Source organism: Phodopus roborovskii, unplaced genomic scaffold (assembly GCF_943737965.1).
Source record: "Phodopus roborovskii unplaced genomic scaffold, PHOROB, whole genome shotgun sequence".
In the NCBI taxonomy this organism is placed as follows: domain Eukaryota; kingdom Metazoa; phylum Chordata; class Mammalia; order Rodentia; family Cricetidae; genus Phodopus; species Phodopus roborovskii.
In genome coordinates this window covers 48,649,407-48,669,284 of record NW_026126517.1, presented here as the reverse complement: position 1 = coordinate 48,669,284, position 19,878 = coordinate 48,649,407, and the positions used below count along the sequence as shown (strand labels likewise).

General features: G+C 42.9%; 1 protein-coding gene across 1 annotated transcript in view; it reads right to left on the bottom strand.

Annotated features, from left to right (window-relative positions):
• The window catches only part of LOC127231696 (protogenin), a 46,322-nt gene that overhangs the window by 10,338 nt on the left and 16,106 nt on the right, over nt 1–19,878 (bottom strand). The window contains exon 3 of the mRNA XM_051197407.1: nt 1,703–1,847. Within this exon, the coding sequence (XP_051053364.1) occupies nt 1,703–1,847 (145 nt within the window). The remainder of the gene's footprint in view (nt 1–1,702; nt 1,848–19,878) is intronic.

Genomic DNA, 19,878 nt, shown 5'->3' with positions numbered 1-19,878 from the left:
GAAATGGCCAGGCTCAGATTCAACGCTACTGTGTGCTATGAAATGGCGGCCTTTCTACTGAATATACAAAGTCTTCTGCCCTGAATGAAACATAATTGCCTAATTATGGAAGACAAATACTTCTAGTGATTTAACAGCATATTAAGTATCAAATTAGTATATTTTTGGATTTGCACAGTGTTAGGGTGTTTATCTTAGTATTAGTGCTGTTTGAGACGATGACTTATGTTCAATAAAACATATTCAGTGGTTTTTCAGGTCATCAGGTTTGTTTGTTTGCTTGTTTGTTTGTTTGTTTGATGTGTATGAGTGTTTTGCCTGCCGGCATGTCTATGCAGCACTTGTGTGCAATGCCAGCAGAAGCCAGAATGAGTGTCGGACCCCTGGAACTAGAGTTACAGTCAGTTGTGAGCTGCCATGTGGAGGCTGGAAATTGAACCCTGGTCCTCTGGAAGAGCAGCCAGTGCTCTTAATCACAGACCCATCTCTCCAGCTCCATTACATTTCTCAATACTAAGGATACTGCTTAAATTAATACACTGTATAAGACAGCAGAAGTATATTCAGGGCTACCTCAGAAATTATTAGAATTCTGTCTTAATCTGAAGTCAAAATTCAGTTCCCTTTTTTATTTTTTATTTTATTTATTTATTTATTGAGGCAGGTTTCTCTGTGTAGCTCTGGCTGTCCTAGAATTCACTCTGTACACCAGACTGGCCTTGAACTCACAGAGATCCATCCACCTGCTTCTGCATCCTAAGTGCTGCGATTAAAGGCATTCAGGCCAGCCAGGGCTATACAAAGAAACCCTGTCTCAAAAAACAAAAACAAATACATATGAACACACACAAAAAAAGTTTAAGATATTCTTTTGTTAAGTTGTTTGTTTTGGGGGGTTTGTTTTTTGAGACAGGGTTTCCCTGTGTAGCCTTGGCTATCCTAGAACTCACTGGCTGGACTTGAACTCAGAGATCAGTCTCCCTCTGCCTCCTGAGTGGTAGGATTAAAGGCATTGCCACCACTACCTGGCCTAAGGTATTTTTTTAAAACATTTATTTATTATGTATAGTGTGTTCTGTCTGGATGTCTGAATGTATCCCTTCAGAAGAAGGTACCAGATCTCATTATAGATACTTGTGAGCCATCATGCAGTTGCTGGAAATTGAACACATGACCTCTGGAAGACCAGCTAGTGTTCTTAACCACTGAGCCACTAAAATATTCTTGAATTAGAATTTTTCTTTTTCTTCAATAAACGTTTTCCCATCTTAGTGTTCTATCATTTTAGCAAATGATTACTGTAAACTTTAGAGCAGAGCAGGAATCAAACTTTAAAAAAAAATGTTTATTTACTTTGTGTGTATGTGCATGTGTCTGAGCATATGTTCAAGTATCACATGTCTGTACTGTTGGGAGGAGATCAGAAGTACCGACTCCGTGAAACTAGAGTTACAGGGAGCTGTGAGCATCAGTGTGGGTGCTGGTAAGTGAGCCTCTGCAAAATCAAGGAGTGCTATAATCATTGATCTATCCTCCAGTCCCAACGATGTGACTGTTAATCCAAGTCTGAAGTACCTTAGGAAATCAGTTATTGCCACACCAAATGACAATGAATTTCATCATGTTTACCCCCTTGAAAGCTTTGTATGAAGTCTCCATCACTTATGTGCCACATCCAAGCAAGTAAACATGCTACATTTACCTGTCCATGGTTATAGGCAGGGTTGTCCTATTAAACTCCCATGTTATGACTGCAGGGGGGTTTGATGAAATCTTGCAAGAAAATCTAGCCACTCCCCCTTCGCGGACTTCAGTAGAAACTGGATGGACTTCAAACGCAGAAATAGCTGTGACAAAATGGAACAAATTCAGAACAAGCACACAGCAGCACATTCAGCAATGGCACTATGTGGCACAGTTTAGCAGATCTGAACTCCTGCTCGGGTCGATGTAATTTTAGTACAAAGATGATTTCATGAATAATTTGAAAAGGGGGGGAGGGCACAATGTGGGGAGTCTTTCCTAGAATTTAAAACTCTAAACATAATCTTAGGAAACCATCTATTAGAGAGAAAATAGATAACTGAAGGAAAAATAATTATTCAAAACAGTTATGTACAGTACAAGCTGAACTGTGCTGGAGAACTGAGGAAAATGACCGTGTAGATAAAGTAGCACTGGAGAGATGGCTCTCTTGCAGAGGACCTGGGTTCCATTCCCAGAACCCAAACCAGGAGGCAGCTTACAATTGCTTGCAACTCTAGCCCTAGCATGAGTGTGCACACACACAATTAAAAATATCATATTTTCTCAGCTATAATAAACTATCCAGGTAAAAACTATGTCTGTGAATTGGCTCTGGAATCCATTGGATTCCAAAGAAAGTGGAAACTACATTAATTTGAGGCAAGTGATGCAATGTAGCACAAAGCACAGAGGGAAAGAATGGTCGCCTGTGTTCACTGGATGTGTGGAAAAAGGAGGAATACTAAAGGACATTTCAGATTAACCCCCAATGCCCCGGGATGAACTGAAAAGTATCAAAGGTCTGGTGGGCTTTAAAGAGGAGTGGAGGCCTGAAGACTCAGGGTACCATACGACCGGCCCGCTCCTTAGGGCTGGTTCCGGAGAAGGCGGGATAGGCAACTGTTTGTGTGGGGAACACAAGGCCTCAGAGAAGCACAAAGACAGTTTTCTGGCTCATGCATCTCCAAAGTGGAGATAAATCTTGAAGTGTTGATGTTTCTAGAGTCCATTCCCCTTCCCTATACTAAGCAGGCAGTCACAGAGCCACCCCAGTGTCTGCAGTCCTGCGTGTTAAAGGAGACCAGACATCAAGAAGAGCCAAGTGTCCCTTCCCTCAGCTAAGCCTTCCACAACACAAAGACAAGGACCCAAGAACACCTTCCCGAGACTCCAGTTAAAAATGCCCTCGCTGTTTATCACAGAGACAGACATTAGAGGGAGAATTATGAAAAAGTGGAGAGATAGACTGAATCTCCATCAGATAGGGAAGTACTCCCAACAGACCGGATCAATGCAGAAGCAAGAACCACTACACACTCCCCTGTTAAACAGCAGAGTAAAGGGATATACACAACTATAAAACACCAGGACTGGAGAGAGATGGCTCAGTGGTTAAGGACACTGGCTGCTCTTGCAGAGGGACCTGCACTGAGCTCCCAATACCCACATCAGGGTGGCTCACAGTTGTCTGTAACACCAGTTTGAGGAGGCCTGACACCCTCTTCAGGCCTACACGGGTACTGCATGTATATGGAGCACAAGCACGTACATGTGGGCAAACATACACATACACAGAAATAAAAGCAAATATTCATCTCATTCATTCTACCTTTGGAAAATAATTATATTAATGTGATATTTACATTAATAAATAATGGACCAATATTTTCATTTTTTTAAATTTATTTTTATTTTATGTGCACTGTGTTTTCCTGCATATGTCTGTATGAGGGTGTTGGATGCTCTAGAACTCGAGCTACAGTCAGGTGTGAGCTGTCATGTGGGTGCTGGGAACAGAAGCCGGGTCCTCCAGAAGAGCAGCCAGTGCTCTGAACCACTGAGCCATCTCTCCAGCGCTCAATATTTTCATTTTTAAAGTAATGAAGACCTAATAATTAAACCAACCAGTTTAATTATTTAATTATTTAATTATTAAGTGCTAGGCTCATGCCTTTAATTCCAGCACTCGGGAGGCAGAAGCAGGTAGACCTTCGTGAGTTCAAGAACAGCCTGGTCTAAATAGTGAGCTCTAGGTCCACCGGGACTACACAAACAAGACAAACAAATAAACAAAACTCAATCCCCCCCACACACACAAAAACCAAAACAAACAAAGAAAATGTGGTTGTTTGAAAAAAAAGGGAATGGCACTATTTGGAGGTGTGACCTTGTTGGAGTAGGTGTGATCTTGTAGGAGGAAGTGTGTTACTGTGGAGGTGAGCTCTGAAGTCTCATATATGCTCAAGTCAAGCCCAGTGTCTCTGACTACTTCCTATTGCCTACAAGTAGAGATGTAGGACCCAGCTACTTCTCCAGCACTGTGTCGAACCATGATAATGATGGACTGAACCTCTGAAAATGTAAGCCACCCCAATTAGTTGTTTTTTCTTTGTAAGAGTTACCCTAAGACAGAGGTCATGTGACACAAGTTTTGGGGGGGTCCCCCAAAAGCTTTAAGAGTATAAGGAATGATGCTGAAAGTCCTAGAACCTCTATCCAAGAACATCAAACTCTAAATATCAATACAAATTTCTCTTAAAAAAAATTATTTTGTGTATACCGGGGGAGGGCACCCACACGTGGGCCACAGCATGAGTATGATGATTGCAGGGGAAACTAGTGGGAATTGGTTTTTCTCCTTCCACTGTGTGGGTCCCAGGGATCAAACTCAGGTCCTAAGGCTTGGCAGCAAGCACCTTTACCTACTAAGCCATCTCACTGGCCCCAACATTTCATTTAGATGGTTTCTGTAGTTACTTGCCAGGACACTTCTCTACAAACATGTTAATTCTAGATTGACCTTAGCCCACCACTGCTATTCATCTACTAAAGACCTAGAAGGCTAGGTCTTCCTGGGAAAGAAGGCCAGGAGACAGCTGGAAAGGTGTTGGCTGTGCAAGCTTTAGGAGATGACCCCTAAAAAAGCACATTAAAAGCCATGTCCAGCTGTTTGTGCTTGCAATCCCAGCCTGGGCAGGCGGGAACAGGACGATAAAAAGCAGCAATTGAGGTGAGCACCAACTGTAGCTACCATGTGACCAGCTGCCTCAGGCTCCTGCTGCCCTGACTTGGGTACAACATCACCGACTGTACCCACAATCCTAAGTCAAAATAAACCCTTTCTTCTTCAAGTTGCTTTTGTCAGGTATTTCATCATGGCCATAAGGAAAGTAACCAATAATTCCTTTTTAAAAAGATGCTCTAGGAGCTGGAGATATGGTTCAGTGGTTAAGAACACTGACTACTCTTCCAGAGGACCCTGGTTTGGTTCCCAGCACCCACACAGCAGCTCACAAACTCCAGTTCCAGGGGACCTGAAACCCATGGCAAAACACTAATGCACATAAAATAAAATCATGCTCTCTCTCCCCTCTACCAGTGTTTGATGCCCACGGCAGCACCTCACTCATGCTGGCTTTCATCTGCTAACTTACAGGACTCCAGAGGTTAATCTGCTAGTTCTAAAGCACATGCACATAAAAACTGATTCCAATTTAAACATGGCCAGAAAGTATCCTCACAGAATTATTCCTTTTAAGTTTTTAAAGTAGGAGCTAAAGAGATGGCTCAGTGGTTAAAAACACAATGCACTGCTCTTACAGGAGATCTTTGTTCAGTTCCCAGCAGCCATATCAAGTGGTTCACAACCGCCAGGATCTCTGACATCTGAGGCACCTGTGCGCGCACACACGTCCATGTGTACACAGACACACACATACAGACATAGACACACACACACACACACACACACACACACACACACCAAAATCCTGCCTCTAATCCCAGTACCAGAGAGGCAGAGGCAGGCAGATCTCTGAGTTCAAGGTTGCCCTAGTCTACACAGTGACACCTTGTCTCAAAGAAAAAGTAAAGAAGTATGGGCCTGGGGAGGTAACACAGCTGTTAAAAGCACTGGCTGCTCTTCCAGAGGACCTGAATTTAATCCCCAGCACCCACATGGCAGCTCACTACTGTACATAACTCCTGTTTCAGGGGATCCAACACCCTCACACACAGATGCAGGCAAAGCACCAATGCACATAAAATAAACACAAATCATTTTTAAAATAAATGAAGATAAATATTTAAGCTAAATATTTAAATTGGTTAGTTTAATTACTGGACAGATGGGATGCATGTATCCTTGCTACAGTAAAAGGAAAGGATGTAATGGTTAATGCCAAATATCTGTATTTCAATCTTCTTGGCTGGGTACCATTACCAGGCTAGCTCTGGGGAGGTGGAAAATGCAATTTGGCATCAATTACTTCAAAACCAAACTCTATTTAAGCAGTCACTTTTAAATTGTATAAAGGCATATTTAACAGCTCTGGGCACTGGAGCCTAGTTTTGCACACACTAAGAAAGAATTTCACCATTGACTGAGTCATGACCCAGCCTATAAGGCTTTCCATAAACTGCTATGGTTTGAATATATAATGTTCCCTCCAACCCCAAAAAAAATATGCATCTCTGCTCTTAAAAATATTTGGGAAAATTAGGATGCAAAGGAGCCAATTTCCATGAATCACCATTAACATCAACCCCACTGTTTACGTGATTACATGACTTCATCTATCCAGCGTCAAGCCATGTGGATGGGCTCTGAATTGTAGAGCAATAGTCTAGATTAACTGACTCCTAACTGAAAAAACATTTTAATCCTATTCATTTCAGAAAACTTTTAGACAACAGAGATTCTTCCTAAGTATACAGACTCATCCAGTGAATATTTATCTTGTGTATGGTGTACTCTAGGTGGCCATAATTCAGTGAAGGACAAAGCTAGGGAGGTTCCATTCAGGAATCTAAGAGTAGAAAGAGGTATTTAACTAAATTGTTGCATGAGTTGGTAGCTCAAACTGCAATAAATGCTGGGAAGGTAAAAGTACACAATGTTACAACACAGGTTTCAAGCCTTTTAAGATATAATAGCCTAAAATACATTTTGTTGCTATGAGTGATATATATTCGAGTTATTTAATGCCTGCAGCTGTGTCATCAAAATATTCAGAGGAAGAAACTGAGGTACAGGGAAACAAAGCAGCTAACTCAAGGGATTCCAGCTAGGCAAGAGGTTGGCACTGAGATCTGAACCCTGGTGGTAATTACCAAGACTGAATTCTCTGGTAAACCTGAGACACTCAAGGTTTTTAGGGAAGATGTGAACAGAGACTTTCTACCTCAGACCAGCTCTACTCAGAAAAAGCCAAACTGCACTGGCTTGCTTTCTTTTTTTTAAACATGAAAGTGTATCTATCGCCACAGGCTTCCCCTTGGGTGTGCAAGTGTGTCACGGTGCTTGTGCAGAGGTCAGAAGGGGATTTTGAGTGTTGGTTGGCACCTTCCACTGTGTGGTCTCTGTTGTTTGTAGATGCAGACAGGAGGAGAGAGCTGCCCTGGGAGCTGAGCCTCCAAGGATTGTCCCATTTCTGACTCTCCTTCTGACAGAGGAGTCATAGGTGTGCCTCTACTCCTAGCTTTATGTGGGCTCTGGGGACTTGAACTCAGGTTCTTATGCCTGTGTGGAAAGTACTTTATCCTCTGTACCATTACTCCACACCTCTTTTGTTTGTTCTGGAGATGGTTTCTCTTTGTAGCTTTGAAGCCTGTCCTGGAACTTGCTCTTAGACCAGGCTGGCCTCAAACTCACAGAGTGCTTGGATTAAAGGTGAGCGCCACCACCATCCAGCTTTCACTAGCTTTCTAACTGGCTAAGAATGTGTGTCAAATCCCCAAATTTTTGACCTTGAAAACTTATGCTTAGAGCTGATGATGTAGTGGGAGAACATTTACCCAGCATGCACAAGGCTCGTGGCAAAAATTAAACAAATAAAACCTTGTGCTTACCAACATTTACGGAGGCTTCACATAGGAAAGTTTATAAATTCAATTATCTCAGTATAAAGCTTATTTAATGAGCCATATATCTTTAAAAAAAAAATCGAGTCAGGTGTGCTGACACACATTCCAGACTGAGGATGGAAGAGTACAAGCTTGACACCAGGCTGGTTCCAGGCATGGCTTCTATTTTGATTATATATATATATTTTTTTAATTTATTTATTTTGGGGGGGTTTCGAGACAGAGTTTCTCAGTATTGCTTTGGAGGCTGTCTGTAACTAGCTTTGTAGACCAGGCTGGCCTTGAACTCACAGAGATCTGCCTGCCTCTGAATCCCCATCCCCCACCCCAGTGTGGGACTAAAGGTATGCACCACCAACGCCCAGATTATTTTGATTATTCTTATGTGTATGGTGTATACATGTGTCTGTGCATATTTTCCCATGTGGACACACACATATGCATGCATATGCAAGTTGGAGGTTGTTACCTGGGATCACCCTCACTCTCCCTCCTTAGTCACTGAGGTAGGCAACGTTTGTCAAACAAAACCAGAGCTTAAAGATTTGGCTAGTCTCCCTAGCCACTTCCGGGAATCCCATTTCAAACTCTAAGGATGGGAAATTCAGGAAGGTTGCTGCCCTTACCCTGCAATGCCTTGGGTTTCGGAGGATCTGAACTCTGGTCCTCACGCCTGCATGGTAAGCACTTTAACCACAGAGGTGGCTTGGTGTCATCTCCCAAGTCCTGATTATTAGTTTTGTAATGGGGTATTGAGCTGAGTTTGTGAATGCTGGGGTGAGTGCTGTTTAAGACATGGTTTCAGAATCTTTTCCTTGTCCACGTCTTCTGCTCTTTCTTTAAGTATCCTCTCGAAAAATCTCAGTTCACTTCCTGATGTGGACTTTGTTTCTTCAGGAAAAGTCTGCCTTTATGAGCCTCCGGCCTCCTTGTGAAACCTGACCTCCCTCCACATTCAGAGCTAAACAAGCCAGGAGCGGCACACGGAGCCCTTCAAGTAGTGCTGTTAAGAGGCCAGAGCTCTATAAAACAGCCTGGACACAAGGTCCCCCCAAAACATGCGCTGTCCTCAAAAACAACCTTGCAAACACAATAAATGTAAGTGCCTATTTGATTTGTGATTTCCTCTTCTTCCTCAGCCCACTTAATCATTTTCTATGATTTACAGTTGGGCTGTAAACACTGCTCTGACAAAAAAAAAAAAAAAAGTTCCCGAATTTTTACTGGATCAGAAAGCAACATATAAGTGGATATAGCAACATTAGCCTGCATATTAAGTCAGTAGGACATTCATGCATCCAAAAAGCTAGGCATGGTGTTGGTGCCTTCAATCCCAGCACTCAGGAGGCAGAGGCAGGTGGATTCTCTGTGAATTAGAGGCCAGTTAAGGATACAGAAGGAGATTCTGTCTCAGAAAACAAAACAAAACAAACATGAAAAGGTCAGAATAAATAAAATAATTAATATATATATTACTTTTTTAAAAAATGAAAACCGTATAGGTACATTATTTGTAATAATAGCTTATTTGGTAACTTAAAACAACTTTATAGACTCTTCTCAGGATAAGAAAATGTTACTTTAAAAGTTGCCAATAAAAATGTACTCAGAGATAGCCTGTCAGTCACAGATATCTGGGCATGATAATCATAGCATGAAGGTATCAGCAAGTGTAAACCAAGGAGTAAGTTTCAGACTTATTATACCTTTAAGACTGAACAAGATGGGGAAGGAGATGGCTCAGTGGTTAAGAGCACATATTGCTCTTGCAGAGGACCTGAGTTTGATTCCCAGCACACAGGTAGGGCAGCTCACACCATCTATAACTCCAGCCCAGAGGGATCCTACAGGATTGGCCTTATGGCCTCCATAAAAACCAGCACTCAAGTGTATATACCCACACAGATCTCTCTCTCTCTCTATCTCTCTCTCTCTCTCTCACACACACACACACACACACACACACACCACAAACTCTGTAATTAAAATAAAATTTTTTTTCTAACTTATTTAGGTCCTGGTCTGTTTTACCAAGATTATAACTTTTTCTAGTTCAGACGATGTACCTTCCTCGTCTATCTGTTGCCAGGAATAAGCAGCATCCAACAAAGACTTCCTGAATTAACTTGTTGCACCACATTACCACAACCCTCAAACTCAGGGAATTCTCCCCTCTTCTCCCTGAGAACAATGCAGCTTGGACACGTCCTAGCCCACAGCACTCAACAAACCAAACGTGGTGTCATAGAATACAATATTTACTTCATAGAGATTAATATTCTGTTAGCCATTAAAAAAATAAAACCAAAAACTCAAGCTGGAAAATGGCTCGCTGGATAAAGTCACCTGATACCAGGCCTGACGACCTGCACTGGGTCTCTGGAACCCATACCGTAACAGAGCATTGCTCAAGCTATCCTCTAATCTCCACGCACATACCAGGTCACAGGTGTTTCCACAACACACAAAATAAATGTTCATCCTCAACATGTTCTAAATACATGAGGATACATAAGGAATGGATGTGGGCAGGCTCTCTGAGGCCTTCGCTGCCATGTCCCCGCCTCCCCACCTCCTGGCATCCTTCCAATGCATACTCCACAAAAGAACAAGTGTCATTGTTCCAACATCTGTCTCCTAAAATTGCAAAGAGCCTAAGAACAAGGCACGGGCAATGACTTCAATGGGCCTAAAGTCAGAGTGCTTTAAATACAACTGTCCATCGTCCAAAGTCTGCTTGGAGGGAGCCATCTCACAATTCATGATGACAGCCAGGGTGCTTAGCGGGCATGAGAAAAGATGACTTACAGTCGGTACACATTTTTTTCACACTGAATACTTTCAGCACCATTACTTCACACATGTGACTTCTAGCACAGGCAGAGGCAGAGAAATGTTAGGGTCTGTACATGAACTCATTCATGTACAGCAAGCAGAACATACGGGGACAGCAGACCGGACACCTGAGAAAAAGGGTGCAGACTGTGACACGGTCATCAGTCTGAAGGACTTTGGACCAACACAGAGCAGAGTTTAATGGGTTTGGAGCTATCCTTGGAACCTACTGGTCTCACAGCAGAAGACAATGATTGCCCCTCCCCTGCAGAATCCTTCAGTCCATCAGGGAGGAGTGGGGCCTGGTGAGTCCTCTCCGGATGTCTGTATACATTCTTCACACTGGTCCCCATTAAACTCAGTGGGTCACAGAACAAAACAGAATGCCACGGATGGGGGAAGACTTCTGGGGGAGGGTCGACAGAAGTGGAGGGGAGACAGAAGAGGGTGAGAGTAACCAAACAATATATGGCAGCTGTAAAAAAACTCAGAGAAAGTGCTGGGGAAACTGTTTACTGGGCAAAGTACTTGCTATGCAAGTCTTCAGACCTGCTGTTGGATCCCCAGCTCCCATGTAAGAAAGCTAGGCATAGGTACCTGCATAGACCCGTAACCCTAATGTTAGCAGGTAAAGAAGACAGAAGGTTCTGGAGGCCTGCTGGCCAGCCCGTCTAAACAAAATAGTTATAGGTTCAGTGTGAGATCCTGTCTCAAGAAATAAGGTAGAGATTCATAAAGAAGATATCTGAAGTCAACCTCTGGCCTCTAAACACACTGGCATCTGCATGCACACAGACATATACCACACACACACACACACACACACATACACACACACACACACAAACATGCACATATACCACATACACCAAAGACCCCACATAAAACTGAAACCTAAAAAGTTTTACTGTATACTAACTGAAAGTAAATCTCAAAAGTTCCTTTTCATGAAACAGATTTTTGTTTAATTTTTTAAACACTTTAAAATTTTTTGAGGTTTTATTTTTTTGTAATGTGTATGAGTATTTGCCTGAATATGCCTGAGTATGCACCATGTGTGTGTAGTACCTGCCAAGGCCAGAAGAGGACACTAGATTCCCTGGGAGTGGAGTTAATGGTTATAAACTGCTATGTGGGTGCTGGGAATTGAACCCAGGTCATCTAGAAGAGAAGCCAGTTCTCTTAAGCACTGCAACATCTCTCCAATCCCTCAACGTAGTTTTTAAAGGACAAAAGTCATATAGTAAGCCGGATAACAACACAGAGATTTTATTTTGTCTTTGTCTTGAGACAAGGTCTCACACTGTAGCCCTGATTGGCCTGTAATTTGCCCAACACCAGGATGGTCTTGAACTCAGAGATCCACATGCAACTTCTCCCTAAATTCTAGAATCAAAGGTGTGTACCACCATACCCAGTACATACAGATTTTAAAAGCTGACTCCTGGGCCAGTAAGAGAAGTAATTCAGTGTGAAAAGTGCTTTGTGTTCAGGACTGATGATTTGATATCAATCTCTGGGACTCACATGGGAGAAGAAGAAAGGTGACTTCAAGTTGTCCTCTGACCTACACATACAACATATGCATGAATACATGGATGGACTGATGGATGGAGAGACTGGCAGGTGGGTGGATGGGTGAGTGGGTGGGTGGGTGGATGGATGAGTGGGTGGGTGGGTGGATGGATGGATGGGTGGGTGGGTGGGTAGGTAACCATAAAAGCTGAATCCTGAAGATCATCTCCCCTCTTTTATGAAATGATCCTCATTTCCAATGTAGAACTAGAGACACCTCTCATATCCCCAAGATCGTGGGAGTCTTCCTTTGCATTTGTTTTTATCAGTTTCCAACACAGGCATAACAGCACTCTAAAGATATATGACAAACACACAAACACAGTCTAGAATATATTTTCTTTCAGTTCTATATTCATCTACTATATACTGATCAATCTATCTATCCATCCATCTTTCCTGAATCTTTAGATATGGACATACAGAGAAAATCTACATAGGGCTTTGTCTACAGATTATATACAAGAAGTAGCATAATGTACTGTACACATAATAATTATTTGGAGGAGTATAAGATGACAAAATTAAAATTGTCTCTGGAATAACATACACAAAAACATCCATTAAACAAAATGTATCTTGCCTGCCAGAAATGCATATTATGTTCCTGAGGAAAGTCAGAATTTCAATCTCTACTTGTGGAAACAGTGAATGGGCAGCCACCACTGCTCAGAAGCCAGGAGTTGTGCCACATACAGTCTCCTTCCCTAGAGCTGACAAAGCAGTAACTGTTCTCTTTGTCTTCCCACTTTTCCCAACCGCTATTTTATTCCTGATATTAAAAAACAAAAAAGCACTTTTAAAAAACTTGTCGGGCATTGGTGGTACATGCCTTTAGTCCCAGCACTTGGGAGGAAGAGGCAGGTGGATCTCTGTGAGTTCAGAGGCCAGCCTGATCTACAGAGCTAGTTCCAGGACAGCTTCTAAAGCCACAGAGAAATCCTGCCTCAAAAAGGGGGGAAAAATTCACCTCACATAATCAGTCTCCATATGGCACTCCCATAATCCAGACAGAATCCTGTTAGTTTGGCAGTAAAATCTGATCTCTCTTTGAAAGGCATCCCCAAGTGGGATTTTCCTCTTCTCAGATTATCTGTCTCCCAGAAGCAGTGTTTGGTCACAGAGCGTAGGGCACATGCTAACGCATTTATCAAGTGATTATTCCTGGCCCCTCTGCTGGCAAAAACAAGCAGGAAACCATACAGAGAAAAAAAAAAAAAAAAAAAAAAAACACATGCACAGTAAGCCACAGTAACCAGCTTCAAAGCTGTTCAACTTGTGTGGCTCCCATGAATTCCAGGGGAAGAGAAGAAAGTCCCTTTGCTTTGTCTTTCCCAGACCACTGCCCTTCAGCAGTTTGCCAAGCGACTGCCTTATATTGCCCAATCCGAGAGAAGCCTTTCTTAGGCCTGGTTGTTATTCCATAAAGAATTAGTTCTGCTTAATAGCTCAACTGTGCAGGAAGAACATTCCACAGTTTTCCACTGTGTACTAGTCACAGACTCAAGAATGCATTAAAGTGTGTGGCTTTTGTAACCAAACCTGTGTCACTTAGCAACTTGGTTCGTGTGGAAATTCAAAATAAGAAAAATCTCAAACCCACAACAGAAGTATTTCTTGTTCAGACTCTTTTTGCTTTCAGAAACAGTTATTCTCAAAGACTTTAGCATCTACTCGGGAGCTGCAGTGCATTAAATCCCGTCCTGATAGATCCCACAGTGTTGTTCTCTGGTGTTTTAGATAGCTAGGTAATGGAAAGATGGGTGATGATGGGTGCATGGGTGAGTAGATGGATGGATGATGGATGGAACATGAATGAACAGATAGATAATGAGTAGGTGGGGACAGATGATGGATAGATAGATGGATGAATAGGTGGATGGATGAGTGGGTAGATAGATATTAAATGGATGGGTGGGTAGTTGATAACTAATAATGTATAGATAGGCAGATAGATGGATAAACAGGTGATGGATGGTAGATTATAAATGAGTGGATGGATGGATGCATGGATGGATGATGGACAGGTGAATATATAATAGATGAACAGGTTTTTGCCATTTCACATTATATATACAGTTTCTTCAGAGTATAAAAGACCTGGTTTTCTTTTCTCTTCCACATAACTAGATACCTGTTCTACAATATAACTTTAAAATGCATTACCTAAATTAAAAAGTCAAGACCAGACATGATGTTGCACACCTTTAATCCCAGTGCACTGAAGGCAGAGGCATATTTCTGTGAGTTGTAGGCCAGGTATGGCTACCTAGTGAGATCTTGGCTTTAAACTATATGTGTGTGTACGTATATACATGTACACACACATACACACACACATATACATATTTCTATCTACATATGACAAATTCACAAAGTAAAGTAATGATCAAAAACCAGGTCTAGCTCTTCCTCATGCCACCTCCTAGGTGACAGGCTACATCAGGACTACCTCCCTCCCAGCCACAGGCTGTCAGAAACTCATTGAAATGGATGATGAACATAAATTTCACACTTTGCACAGCAAGTGCACGGCCATAGAAGTAGCTACTGTTGCTCTGGGCAAAGAGTAGAAAGTTAGTGCTGCCTGAATCCACAGTGCAAACTACAAACAAGGTTTTCCTGTGAAGCAGTTGTCTCGACCCATGCACAGCAGAGTGCACCTGCTGTGGAGTAAGGGGCATTCTTGTTTTAGACCAAGGAGAACTAGAGAGCAAATCTGTTCAGGATACATCTTAGATGTCAATCTGAGAGGTCTCAACTTGGTTTTTGTTAAAAACAAAACAAGAGAGACAGATAGACAGACAGACAGACAGACAGACAGGCAGACAGGCAGACAGGCAGACAGAGTCAGAGAGACAGGGAGATTAATTGATTCATTCCTGGACTGGTAGCTACTACTGTGCCTCCATAGTTGGGAACCAAAATAGCCTGCAGAATCTACAGACTTTTTAGTCCTTCTAAAGATGATGTCCACCAGTATGTTATAGAGCACAGGCTTCTTGCTCTTCCAGAGGACCAGGGTTCAATTCTCAGAACCACATGCAGTTCACAACTATCTCTAACTCCATTTCCAGGAGATCTGACACCCTTACACAGACATACATGCAGGCAAAACACGAATGCACATAAAATAGAAATAAATAAATTATGAAAGAAAGAAAGCCCTTAAGCAAGAAGGCAAGAAGCCCAGGACCAAAGTACCAAAGATGGAGGGAACTGTCACCCCATATGTCCTGCAACACAAATGCCAGTGCATGGTTCTGAAGAAACAACACAGGAAGAAAAATAGGAAGGAAACTGCAAAATATGCCAAACTTTTGGCCAAGGAAGGAAGCCAAAGAAAAATACCAAGAACAAATTGCCAAGAGACACAGGCAGCCCTCACTGACAGCTTGCCTTAATTAGGGTTCCTACTGCTGTATAAAATACCATGGAGGAAGCAGTTTGTTTCAGTTTACACTTCCACAGTATCAGCCCATCACTGAGGGAAGGCAGGGAAGGGTCCTGGAGGCAGAAACTGAAGCAGAAGCCATGGAGGTGTGCTGCTTACTGGACTATCCCAGCTTGCTCAACCTGCTTTCTTACAGCTCCCAGGACCACCAGCATGGGGTGGCAGCACCCACAGTGGGCTGGGCCTTCCCACATCAACCCTTATTAGTGAAGAAATTGTCCCATAGTCTTGCAGGCCAATCCTATGGAAGCATTTTCTAGATCGAGATTCTTTCTTCCCAGATGGCCCTGGCTTGTTTAAAGCTGACATGGGAACTAGTCAACGTGGAGCTTCTACTGCTAAGTCCAATCAAAACCGAGTCAAGAGTAACAAATAAGTTATCAGACCTTGAAAAAAAAAGTAACCAGGTTTACATCTCTAATCTCTCTTATTTTTTTTTATAAACCTTCTAAGAGCTGCTAAGGACAGAGCCAGTGTGTTTTACTGGAGATTGAACTAGGACCACTGAGCTGTTACCCCAAGTACTTTTTTCTGAAATAGGATCTTGATAAATTGTCTAGTCTGTGACCTTCCTCCTTCAGGCTCCTGAGAGGCTGGAGTTATAGACACGAGCTATACTGCCCAGACAGAAGCAAGCCAATTTAACACATATACACATAAACAGAGACAGACAGACACATACATATGTAGTTATGTGCACTCATATACACACACACATGCCAGATGACCTATTAAAATGAACTGACATTGACTTCAAAACAACTTGTCACAACATAACAAATTCATTTAATAATACCATAGCTCCCTTTGTGAAAACATGCATATGTGTAGGTACACATACTCATATATGCACACACGTAGAAGCCCAAGGTTGACACTGGGAGTACCCCTCTATTTACACCTGCTGAACCTGGAGCGTACTGTTTCTGCAAGCTTGCTAGCCAGCCTGCTCAAAAAACCCCATTCTCCATGTCCTGTGTGTTGAATTACAGGCAGGCCTCTGTGTTTACCTAGCATTTTACAGGGGTCCTCAGCTTGCACAGCAAGCACTTTTATCAACTGGGTCACAGGCACACAAAAAGCACTAACATATATTTAATAAACCAAATCCAACAGTGCAGTTTATAGAAGAGTTAAAGGAACACAAAGGTCCTAGTTCACCTGTCACTGAGGGTCACCTTCACCTGTACAGGGGAAGATTAACCGGTAGGATTTTCATGGTGTCATCAGCAGTAGATCAAGCCAAACAATCAAAGACTGCTTCTTTAATAGCTTATAATTAACACCTTACAAAAGATTTTTCTTTCTTTCTTTTTTGAGACAGGAATTCTCTGTGTTTCTTTGGAGGCTGTCCTGGAACTAGCTCTGTAGACCAGGCTGACCTCAAACTCACAGAGGTCCACCTGTCTCTGCCTCCCAAGTGCTGGGATTAAAGGTGTAAGCCACCAATACCCGGCTCCATACAAAAGATTTTATATTCAGTGAAAGATGCAGACTAAAAGGACCATAAAACCAGTTTCCCTGGTTAATAGCAACACTAGTCACACCGTACAGATATGCCAGTATCGTTAATGATACCCAGGTTCAGTCCTCACAGCGCAGTACCCCAGGACTGGCGTCCAAATGATGACGATTCTGATATAGATCAAATGGCATTCACAATCAGCCGTGCATAGCTGGGTTAACCCAGCTTGAAGCCATGTACTTTTCACAGCATCGTATGAACTGTCCATACAGCTTCATGAGACCAGATCTTCCATTAAGGGAATGACCAACAATGGGACGTGGCCACGTAAAGACATCTGGAAATATACCATCACTTTGGAGGCAAATACAAGGGTGGTTTTCAACTGTTCTGTGATGGCTACTCAGAGGGCTGGAGGACTGAGAAGCAATTTCCCATGGCCACATGCCGGTGGTAGTCAGCTTACACTCTTGGAAGAGCATGGAGTGCACTGCTGAAGAGAACGGAAGAGAAAGAATCAAAAGAGGAGACGCTCAGCCAGCAAAGAGCTCACTGCACACATGTGGCAACCTACATTCGGATCCCCGGCACCCACATAAATAAAGCCAGGCATGGCAACATCCCAGAGCTAGGAAAGTGAACACAGAAGCCTCTGGGGCTGGCTCACTAGCCAGCCAGTCTAGCTGAGCTAGGGAGCTCCGGAGTCAATGAAAGACTGTCTCTCAAAAAAGAATATGGAAAGTGACCGAGGGAGACCTCTGGCTCTGTTTCTAGCTTTAATACACACACTCAATCTGGTGCGATCCATGCGTGCGCATTCACGTACCAGCCCACACAAAACCTTGGCCTGAAATAAAATTTAAAAAGTGTTAAGCAAATAGATGAAAATTCTCAGTGAATAGTACCCAGAGCGGGGGAGGGGTGCAAAGAAGGAAGAGAGGACAATGTAGTAACACGGTTTTAAAGGGCCACAATGACAGGCTGCACACAGAATCCAAATTTCACTTAGAGATCTATCTCAGTGTGGGCCCTTAGTTTGCCTTCTGCTTGAAGAGTTAGTGCCTACTATGACTGGTGTAAACCCCAAAGAAATGTAATCTGAATTTCCAGGTTAATCGGGGTATTTTGCATTTGCCTTCAAAGACAAGAACATTTCCCTGAGGTAATCCCCACTGTAAGTAGATTGATTCATGGACTTTATAAACAGAGGTATTAAACTCTCAGGAACTCTGTTAATGGAAAGCTGCTAGAGTTCCGAATTGACAGGGGACCCGAGGGCATCTGAAGCCTTTATAAGTGACCTGAGGCCCAGACCAGGCCCCACACAGGCCCTTCAGTGTTTGAAAAGGCAACAGGAAGTCCTTAATCCCCCTTCCCTTAGGAGGAGATAAAGGCCTTTGATTTGGGATCACAACACCCAGGGTCCAAGGGAAGATGGAGGATCCCATCCACACAGCCCCAAGCATGGAAGGTCAGTGGGGAACAAACGGAACACCAGCTCCAACACGCAAGGGCTAACCTTTAAGCCAAAAGAGCAGGGCGAGACTCAGCCAGGAATGCAGCCGCTCCTCCCTTGTTCTGTTGCTTGCTAATCGTTAATTCCAAGTGCAGGAGAGCAAAGAAGGAGCCTTGTGTGATGAGATGTGCATATAGCAGCTCACACCAGCTGGAGAAGGCACAGCCAAGCCAGCCAGGCTCCTAAAACCTGTTCACATTCATTTAGCCCCCACCCTGCCCATAAAGCTACAAAAGCTATCATGTAAGCAGAGTGCTGCTACAGCATTCTCTTTGGAACTCAGTTGCCACCAATTTGTAACTCTGTACTGAAAAATCAACAGATTCTCCAGATACCATTGTGTATGAATTGGGGCTGGAAAGATGGCTCAGCCATTAAGAGATTTTATTGCTTTTGTACAGGACCTAAGTTCAGTTCACAATATTCAATATCAGGCACCTCACAACTGCCTGGAACTCCAGCTCCAAGGGATCTCACACCTTCTTCTGGATTCTGGGGACCTACACTCACACATGCACACACCCACATAATTAAAAAATAAAAGTCTGGGCAGCGGCTGCACATGCCTTTAGTCTCAGCACTGGGGAAGCAGAGGCAGACAGATCTCTGTGAGTTCGAGGCCAGCCTGGTTTACAGAATGAGTTTCAGGACAGCCAGTGTGATCACTCAGAGAAACCCTGACTTGAAAAACAAAACAAAAATCTAAAAATCTTTAATTAATCATAATATCCCAATTTGTTGTTAACCAAAACTAGCTTTTCTTCCATACCCCACTTCTGTGCTTAAGCATAGCAGAGTGATTCCTCTGCCAGGTGTAGAACTACTTCCTTACCTACCTAATCCCTAAAACTCAACAGGAAGTTAGCCTCTATGGGGGGGGGGGGGCAAGGGACCATGCTCACCAGAGGTTTCAAATCACCAAGAGGATTTTAACAAGAGTCTATAGTCACTTCACAACAAAGAAAAATCTATCTTGGAGTCAAGCTCCTAGAGGCTTCAACCTCTAAGATTACAATTCAAATAGACAACATCTGAAGAAATCCCAGGCTGTCCTCTCTCTCTCTCTCTCTCTCTCTCTCTCTCTCTCTCTCTCTCTCTCTCTCTCTCTCCTTCCCTATATAATCTCCATGGGGCTTTGGGCAGGTGGTAACCACTGTTAAAAATCTGTTAAAAAAAAAAAAAAAATCACTGTCTGTGCCAGCAAACCTTAGGTGAGAACCAGCTCTTCTGAACAATCTGTGAATACCCTGAGGAAGCGGCACAGTGCTTACTGACAGCTGCTTGCTCCAGCTGCTAAGGTGCAGCTCGACCCATCCTCGACTGCTTCAAACAGTTCATATAAGATTCTTGCTATCATAAGCACTACTGAACTCTAGATGGCCTTGCAAACATTTCTGCTCAGGTCAGAGAGAAAACCCATCC